The 9,836-nt window shown below is 41.7% G+C and overlaps 1 protein-coding gene across 1 annotated transcript; it reads right to left on the minus strand.

The window, feature by feature from the left end:
* Positions 1–3,632: 3,632 nt before the first annotated feature.
* On the minus strand, positions 3,633–7,028 carry LOC126997147 (uncharacterized). The gene is made up of 3 exons (XM_050858198.1): positions 6,732–7,028; positions 4,595–4,788; positions 3,633–4,158 (listed from the first exon to the last, which is right to left on the minus strand). The coding sequence occupies exons 1-3, from the start codon at positions 7,015–7,017 to the stop codon at positions 3,907–3,909; spliced, it is 732 nt and encodes a 243-aa protein (XP_050714155.1). The 5' UTR covers positions 7,018–7,028; the 3' UTR covers positions 3,633–3,906.
* Between the last annotated feature and the right edge of the window lie 2,808 nt (positions 7,029–9,836).

Here is a 9,836-nt window from a genome sequence, read left to right on the forward strand (position 1 = left end):
TTACCGACTTCCGACCCAAAATCTGTCTCCTGGTCCCCAATAACGAGATTCATTCATTTAACGTTAAAATAGTTAATTCCTCTTGTTTCTTGGCAATACTAAGGGGCCAGAAACCGGTAAATACTATGCTCCGGGTACGATAATCTGGCAACGGTCCTTGGAGGTGCCTTGCGCCTGAACCACATGAGCGGTGCTGAGGTGTTGAGCCTCCACGTGCCCTGGTGTGGAAGGAACCAGTAGTGTGTTGAGGGTGATGATGGTCAGAGTATGAATAAAAATTGTAACAGATGAAAAGTTGGTAGAAAAGAAGTTAACGATAATAGGTAAAGAAAAGGAGTTAACGATAATAGGTAAAGAAAAGGAGTTAACGATAATAGGTAAAGAAAAGGAGTTAACGATAATAGGTAAAGAAAAGGAGTTAACGATAATAGGTAAAGAAAAGGAGTTAACGATAATAGGTAAAGAAAAGGAGTTAACGATAATAGGTAAAGAAAAGGAGTTAACGATAATAGGTAAAGAAAAGGAGTTAACGATAATAGGTAAAGAAAAGGAGTTAACGATAATAGGTAAAGAAAAGGAGTTAACGATAATAGGTAAAGAAAAGGAGTTAACGATAATAGGTAAAGAAAAGGAGTTAACGATAATAGGTAAAGAAAAGGAGTTAACGATAATAGGTAAAGAAAAGGAGTTAACGATAATAGGTAAAGAAAAGGAGTTAACGATAATAGGTAAAGAAAAGGAGTTAACGATAATAGGTAAAGAAAAGGAGTTAACGATAATAGGTATATATATCATAATAGTTCCGATGAATGTGAGCCGGCATCCCCTTCCCTCTGGATCCAATTTGTGGTGGAGCAATGGCTTGGCACTCATATTAATTTGTCAGTGTCTCAGGATAGGAATAGGAGTTAATAGGAGTTACACTCACCACATTACACTCATGGCCTGGAAATGGCAAAGGAAGCTACATTTGTACAAAGACATGGAACTGAATTTGTAGAATCTCTAATATAAGGTTAATAAAATGAGTCGATCTCAATTAAATTTACCTGATAATTTTTTTGTGTGTGTGATTACTCGCAGAAAAAGTTTCAAAGTTGTGCGACTCTGCACCAACATTAATGACCGTGTCAACCTTCTGTACCTTCTTTAAGGTTACATTATGTATTTAGAAATTCATACATTTGATTTCGAAAAGTAAGTACACAATGTTTTTGTTCTATCAACATTATTTTATACCTCTTCATATTTTCCATCTCATGAAAATACACGAGTTAGGAATAGGAAAAATTACAACAATGAATACCTGCTCGGTCTATTTGAACTACACCAAAAGAAAACAATGCTTTCAGAATTGTTAAAGAAGTAATCTGTTTAATTGATGAACAGTGAAATGTATCGAAAATTTACTAGGAAAATGATAACTAAATAGAAGTTCAACCAGTGTGTACTGTCGTAAGGAGTCCGTGCTGCCGGTCAGTGATGCCGGACACTGTGGTCCCTGGGAAGAATCGTTGTAAATGGAAGCTTATTGTTCAATATTTCAAATCTTTAGATTTTTTACGCGTATCTTTAATATGAAGAATACTGACAATTTCCATCTCTAATAGTCAGAAATTTTGGTGTAGAACCACTCTTTATATAGAGAACTTGGTTTATATGCTAATTTTTTATGAAAACTTGTCTCTAAGATTACTGCATACTGCATTTTGAGTAAGCCTACAACAGTACTCATGCTAATGGCCTTCTTATCCACAGGATCATGTCCCTGACAGTCTGGAATCTTCAGGTAATGGACGGAGAGACTCTAATTTCACTCTCTGCGACAATGTACCCCGAAGACTGTTATTCAGCAGCAGCCTCTCTGTCACAAACTTTTGGGTAAAACTATGAGCCAGACCCACCTGTCAGATCTTGGTAAACTTTATACAGAAAAAATGCGTGATAAAAGAATAATAATATTATTATTATTTTTTTCCTTCTTCCCCTCCTCCTCCTCCTCCTACTACTACTACTACTAATAATAATAATAATAATAATCATAATAATAATAATAATAATAATAATAATAATAATAATAATAATAATAATAATAATAATAATAATAATAATAAAATATCACTAATAATAATAATAATAATAATAATAATAATAACACAAATAATAATATAATACCATAAACATATAATAAATCTCATATCCTCGCTTTGTATTACAGAGTGTTCGTGGTGCTGGCCGTCGGTCTGGCCGCCGGACTGGTGGTCTGCTCTGCCGAGCTGCTTGTCAGACCTTATAAACACTGCTGACTGCCTCTACCACTCCCTTCGGTGTCCTCACACCGAAGGTGTGAGGACCGAAGAGATCATAGTTGACTCAAACTTCATTAGCTCTTCTTAATATTATTTTTCGAAAAGTTATTGTGAAAGGGAGCTTATATTTGTGTTGCTGCCTGAGCCGCAACCTTCTCAGCCAGCAGAGTGATCGTAGCTAGACCGGAGCCGACGAACAGCAGGTAGAAGGCCCCTTGCAGGTGATCCAAGCTGAGAACCACCTGAGTCTCGTCCTCCTGGGGCGATACGATGGTGTTACAAATGTGGAAAGATTCCGGGTGGTTATTTATGATAGAAAGCAACTACTTTAAGACCCGTCTTAAATAACCTTTGCGATATTCTGCAACTTTTCGCGCCAACTGAATAAGGAGATGAAACAGTCTTGTCCTCGTGCAGGCTATTGCTTTATACAATACTATAATGTATAATTATGTGGTAGCGGACTGAATTTCGGCGACTAATCGTTGAGCAAATGGCTCATTCCTCACTGCTGCCGGTGAGTCCTGTGAACTCTATAAAAAGGCACCTTATTCAAAGCACTCCAAGTAAATTTAACTTTGAGATATAGTATTTCAAAAATGGATCTGCTATAAGAGGTCCCAGAAGCGGCATGTCTAAAAGAAAAAAAACTAAATTAAAAATAAAATACAAACTTAACGCTCGCTCTTTAAAGTGAGATACAATTAAAAAAATTAAAACACTCGCTAACGGGAATCTACAGATCTAAAAAACAATAGACTGCGCAAACAATGTGTAATTTCTACCATAAACAATAAACATTATGGTCTAAATGTATCGCTTCCAATCCAGTTCCGAGAATCCCTTCCTCCTCACCTGACTGCCGAATATCCTCGCTCCGTCCGGCTGTGCCTTTGCCCTGTTCTCCTTCACCCTCCGAGCCATCACCTCCTCCAACCAGTGTTTGACGAGCCCAGCGTTCTCAAGGCGGGAGGCGAGGCGCGTAAATGCAGAGAGGAATGGTGCACCTTTCCTGGGAGGTTTCAATTCCATCGTGCAATGGAATTATTTGTAGAATCAATAATAGCAGTGTGATACTGCATTATTTCCTGCTACATAAATTAAAAATAATTGATTCCACAAATATTAATTGACATCGTTGCAACTTAAGGCGAACATGTAATTGGGCTGCTCTGTAAAAAAAAGTGCGTTTGCTAAAATATCTAAGAAATTCATGCTACACAATATTTGTATAGCCATCAAGCTATCAAAATAAACCCTATAATTGATAATCAAAAGGCAATTCACAAAAAAAAAAAAATAGTTTCTTTGCAGTGTCTTTGTAAGACTCACCTCAGACCCCATCCAAAACAGGCAAGAACATCTCGCTCGTCGGTCCCAATGTAAAACGGCATCTGTCCATACTTGTCTACGTAGCTGGACAAGAGGATAACTGTGAGGTAGTTTCTGGTGGTAATCATCGTGAATCTTTCCTTTAAAACTTTTTGAAGGAGTTCGTCAAAACTAAACACCTGAAGAAAAATGGCACATCTGACAAAAATATTCTTTTCGATGCGCCATAAACTTCATCTTCATTTTCTCAACAAGTTACGTTGTATCATTTATGGCTTACTTCCATCCCCCGGTACACCTCCTGCACCACGGGTTGTGTGCTCTGCTCGTAGTACTTGAGCAGTTCCCCGTCCAGCATCCACGGCTCGGTGCCCCACCTCCAGTTGTTAAATTTAATCAGTTCGTCAAATCCTTCTGGAACCTGTGACTTTGCCTGTACAGTGAGATGGGCCACCAGAGAAGACTTGTACCCCGTGGAGATGATCAGGCAGAACACCAGCCACCAGCCAGCTACCATCTGCGATCAGGGTTTGTTGTGCACAAAAGATTGAATGAAACAGAATCTATTTAGGTAACTTCTCCAAACGAAAACTTTTTAGCAGATGAACACCTGATAGGCTTCGGCAAGATGGGTGAGGATCTTGTCTATCACTACCAGGATTTTAATATTACCACTGACATAATTGCCGGCCATTCCACAATTACTGGTGTAGATAGGGGACCCTTTTTCCATTATAGACGGCGGCCAGGACCCTTTCCTGTCAGCAGGAATGGTCCAGCGCTGTTATATATCCGTCAAGACAACATGCCACAAACAGATCATAACCTGACATCCAGCATTTTACACCCTGCAACATGTCATAAATATTTCACAATCTACACTCACATGATCATTTGATTTAACTTTGATGCCAATCTACTTGGCACAAAAAAATAAACTCGATGCATCGCACCTGCCCTGAGAGGCCTGCAAAGTTCTCCGCCGAGTGGGACGAGGACTGTGTCAGGAGGGCACCCCAGCCGTACAGGAGGGTGTCAGGCACACTGACGCCACGGCCTCCGGCAGCCAGCCACCACAAGGCCTGCAGCCCCAACATCGTCGCGCTCCACACCAGCAGACCCACCAACAAACCAACCCACAAGTCACCTAAAACAAATGTTTTTGAGTAAATAGTACGCAAAGAAACGCGTATGGAAATCTTTGTATCCACTTATTGAATATATAATTTAACGAAATGAATAAAGGCAAACAAGTATACGTGAGAACGGCCTGATAAAGGTCGTAACAGCTGGGAGCGGGGACGGCTTCCTGGATAGGAGGGAAAAGTCGTCCGGGGCTTCAAGTCTCACGTAGTCAATGAGTTCCAGTCGCTCTGAGGTCGGAGCAAGCAACAGGCAGAAGTCAGCCTCCTCCCGCTGCAGCTCCCCCACCAAGCCAGTGAACTGACCCCGTGTGTTGATATTGCCGAAAGACCTGTCTGGGTTTTCCCGCACCTTATACCTGTATGAAGTTAATCGAGGGAAGGAAAATATCTTGATCTCTTCATTATATATATATATATATATATATATATATATATATATATATATATATATATATATATATATATATATATATATATATATATATCTATATATATATGAGTAGTCTTACGCTACTTGGCGGTGGTTAGAGATTATCAGCTGTTTTCGGAGGGACTTGAAACCGGGTAATCGGGGTCATTCGGCTGCCGCTTCACTACTCTCAATGCTTTTATTTAAAATCCACAATGAAAATCTGATAGAAAGTATGAAATAAATTTTGATAATTTCAACACAGAATTCATTATAAAGTTCAAAACTAGTAAATCTATAGTTTAATTGCTACTAGTCTTCTATCTCGTCTTTATATAATGAGAAGGAAAATTGATTGATTGATTTTTATTTTATTTTATATAATGACTCCTTTAATACAAACTCGTGCGGCAATAACTCAGTCGTCATGAATCTCAAGCGGAGCATTAGGGGCACCATGAGCTAAACAGTTATAAAAATATATGACGTTGTAAAAGAAAAATATCCAGCTCTCCACCACTGAGATGGGACAGAGCACCATTACCAACGATAGACTACAGGCGCTTCGGGACTGCCCACAGAAAGAAAATAATACATTCATTGTTATGTAAGCATCGACAGAAATGTGCGACACTAAAAAAATAATAGTTAAAGGCGATGACTTGCGTAAAGTTTAGGGCAGCGGCTACAGTGCGAAGTATTCTGACGTTGAGTGAGTCCATAAGTGTCACTGTCGTGCCTCGCTCTGGCGTGTCCCTCGAGTAGGCGATGAAAGGAAAGTAGGAAACGGTCGTCAGTTGTAAAGAACGGCCGTTCAGGTCCACCAGTGACCCTGCAGCAGAGCAGGACAAAGTCTCATCAGCAACCTATCCAAACAGGTCCCTCTGTTTGTCAATATTAATCGTATACCAAAACTTCCGAGACTAATACTGGAAAAGCTTAGTTTTCAATGCACAACCTGAAACAGCCCAGTTGAGAGAACTGCTTCTGAAGATTTCATCGAAGGATAAGATATCAAGGTCCAGTTGCTGTAGGAATTGAACCTCACTGCCGCTGCAGAACAAACACCGACGGAAGACACTCACCTGCGGGCTCACTAGAAACACAAAATAGTTTGCTTACTGAAGGGAAAGCAAAACCAAACTACGTAGGACAATCAACGTATGGCAGGAAGCGCAACATTTGCTGTTCTATTATTCTCAAAGATATTTAAAATGCTTTTTCAAAATAACATTATGGAAAGAAAATGTCTCATGAAATCACACTGCAGCCAAGTTGAATATTGAGATTGTAGCGAGTGGCCAGCTTGATGCAGGTCAGTCACTACAAGACTGCTGTTTCTACAGTGAGATCCCAGGCTGTCTACACAAGACCTGTCTTTTCGATGCCGCACGGAAATGACTGAGTCATCCCTCTTCCAGGTTGCCTTTTGTTACAAAGAGTACAAAGGATGTGACTGGTCTTTAGTTTTTTCCCACCCATAAACATTATATATTGGCATTGATATATAATTGTTTTCACATCATTTCGGTAAATATGGCATGAAGACGGTACTTAGTTCTTTGAATGTCCCTGCGAGCCGGGAGGGTCTGGTTGCTGCCACGGCAGGCGCGGCGGGGCGGTGGAGGGCCAGGTAGATGCCGTGGATGGTGTTCCGAAGGCTGTGGTGGCGCAGAGCGTCTGTCACCTGTGTCTGTCCACCCACCACCACCACCAGCGTCTCCGGCATCTTCCACAAACCAGCCTCGTCCAGCAGTCTGTCTAAGAGAGTCCTTTTTAGTAGCCTCAACCAACGTGCTAACTTCTTCTTATAGCATTTCATACTTTATTGCTTTGTTAGCAGCTAATGTGAATGTATCGTACCTTAATGCATTGGTAGTTGAATTGCCGTTGTTCTCGGTAATGTGGAGGATAAGAACTTGACATACTTTCGTGACCTCCCCCGAGAGAGCCTTTTGTAGTGTTTCGTGACCCACAGAAACACTCGCTACGGTTGTTCCTTCACTCATCTGACTGAGGAAGACATTTATGCATCATCTGTGTTTTCATGCTTCCCATACTTTATAAACAACAACATTTGGATCCATTTCCCGCTGCATTTCTTTACCTTCGAATGGCAGATGATGTAGGTGAGTGAGGCGCGGTGGTCAGGAGCACCACGTGACACCCTGCGTAATGCTGTTCAATCAGGCGAGCCACCAACACGCTCACCTGCCCCGTCCCGACCTCTTCCACTCCCACCTGTGAACCGCTTGCCACTTGCACGTTTGTAAGTCTCAGGAGATGCAACAGTAGAAATAGGAAGCTCTCAACGGACTTCATTCTTCCCCTCCTTTGCTGGGAAAAGGCCTGACCCAGAATGAATATTAGAACATATCCTCTGATCTTCCTCTCATCAGCTCTCCTCTTACTGACAATCTTCTACCTCTTAAATTCCGCCGTCAAGTTGGCTCTGTATCTTCTATGGATATTTTCATGCTGATTGCTCTTCTGAACTTGCTAACTGCATGCCCCCCCCCCCCCCTAAAGGCCCCGCTGCACTCGTCTTTCAACTCTAGGTCATCCCTATACTGCCCAAATCCCTTATGCAAGAGTTAACCAGCATCTTTATTATTTCATCCCTTACATTGGTAAACTCTGGAATAGCCTCCTTTCTTCGTCCGTATTTCCTCCTGCCTATAACTTGACCCCTTTCAAGAAGAAGACACCTCTCCACCCGAAATTGACCTCGCTTTACTTTTCACTTTTATGGGAGCAGCGTTTAGCGGGCTTTTTTTCTACGCTTTCTTTTTATTGCCCTTGAGTTGTTTCCTGCACTGTAAAAAAAAAAAAAACTACTTTGCACCCTTTAAACATTTTAATTTACATAACAATGTGTACAACGTAACTTTCTTACTCTATTATTATCTCAGATACAGCAGTCTGAAGGCGATACTTTTCGTTCGTGTAATGTGATAATGTGCAAAAGTAAAATCAGTATCACCAAGTAATTTAAACAGTTCACAATTTGCACGACCGGTGGACTGCTGCGTAGTGAATTAAGAGCTTTAACACCGTTCTGCCTCCACTCTGAGTCCAGTCTTGCACGACCCGTAAGTGGCTGCAGGCTCGTTATAATGCACAGGACCCGTTACAACACTTTTCAGGACGTGGTAAGAATCAAGGTATTGCCCGCGGGCAGTAGTCAGGGCAGACATCCGTAACTGTAGGTTTAAGTGAGCCCACAGATCCAGGCAGCCAGTGGACGCTTCTTTTGTCTCCTCCATGACCGTGATTGCATTTTGAAATCGCCTCAGCCATCGGTACACTGTGGAGACGCTGGCGCCCGTGAGGATAGAGATGTCCCGGGCAGGGCAGCCCGCCAGCCACAGCCACACGATCCGAGCCCGTACGGCGTTCATGAGGAATCTTTTGATTCGCCGACTCGTCATAACTACTGAAAGGCAGCCAAAGGTCCTTTGTTAAGCAGGGCGAGCCATAAACCCTGAAAATACATTAATCTATATGACGACAGGGCAAAGTGGCTCCCACTGATGTATTATGAATACGTTGATGGCTAAATGTCCACGCCTACCGCTGCCTCGTTTATCGGAGCTACCGGAGAGGATACGTCCAACACAGGCGAGTGGTGAGGTCGCTAACTCCCGACGCCAGGAAATGACATTATTAAGGTTACATCACACTAAGAAAGATTATCCGCTCTGCTAACACAAATTTATCTTTAAAATGCTAACGGAACATTTACTGCTAACACTGCGTTGTCCAGCTCTTAATCTGTTCCCTTGGTCTTCATCTAAGGCTGACGAATTCCCTCCCACAAGCAGGGCATATCACCCCGCTCTCTTACTGCCCATCGGTCTGCTCTTCTTCCTGGGAATGGGGCAAGCAGGTTGTTTACTCCTTGGTTGCCCGTATCCTAAATACAAATATGCGTATATAACCTATACTGCAGCGAATAATTTCTAAGAACGAGGAGTTGAAAAAACAAGAAGTACAAACTAATAAACTTTCAAAGTTTGACCTTCACACTCTCGTCAGTTATAAATACAAGCCGTGAATATTCACCTGAGGGCTGGACCAAGTGTTGGTTTACCTCTGGAAGGCAAGCTTGTACGTCCAGGCCGCCCTTGCCTCGGCCTTTATAGCAGGCACTGGCAGGAACAAGCACGGGAGAGGAGGAGCCAAGGGAGTGACGTCAGCCGCTCTACGTGTACACTCACTGGCTTCTACACACGCACACACGAGTCTACATCCAATAATTTGTTATTCTAAATACTTACTTATTCAATGATATTTAGATTTGTATATAAGTATACACACACATTTATGGAGACTGTCAGTGATAAAAGTGACACATTAAGGAAAAAAAATACGAATGCATACGTATACACATGTACATATACATTAAAGTTTACACACACACACACACACACACACACACACACACACACACACAAAACATCAGATCTAAGGAGACTAACATATTTACTTAAGTATTTTTTATAAAAATAACAAAAAGACTGACACACAAAGATACAGACGCATGGAGCCATGTTCGCACGAGCCTGCACATCACGGCCTTGAAACATAATCACGCACACACCGCGCTTCTGCTTCAGCTTTGCCGCATCACATCACTTG

Source organism: Eriocheir sinensis, chromosome 11 (genome assembly GCF_024679095.1).
Source record: "Eriocheir sinensis breed Jianghai 21 chromosome 11, ASM2467909v1, whole genome shotgun sequence".
NCBI lineage: Eukaryota > Metazoa > Arthropoda > Malacostraca > Decapoda > Varunidae > Eriocheir > Eriocheir sinensis.

Excerpts from the sequence above, each read along its gene's own strand:
- LOC126997147 (XM_050858198.1), bottom strand. The coding sequence starts at position 7,017 with ATGAAATGCTATAAGAAGAAGTTAGCACGTTGGTTGAGGCTACTAAAA. Across the intron at positions 4,789-6,731 it reads AAGTACCGTCTTCATGCCAT|GTGACTTGTGGGTTGGTTTG; the intron begins ATTTACCGAAAT and ends CATTTGTTTTAG. Across the intron at positions 4,159-4,594 it reads TTGCAGGCCTCTCAGGGCAG|ATGGTAGCTGGCTGGTGGCT; the intron begins GTGCGATGCATC and ends CCCTGATCGCAG.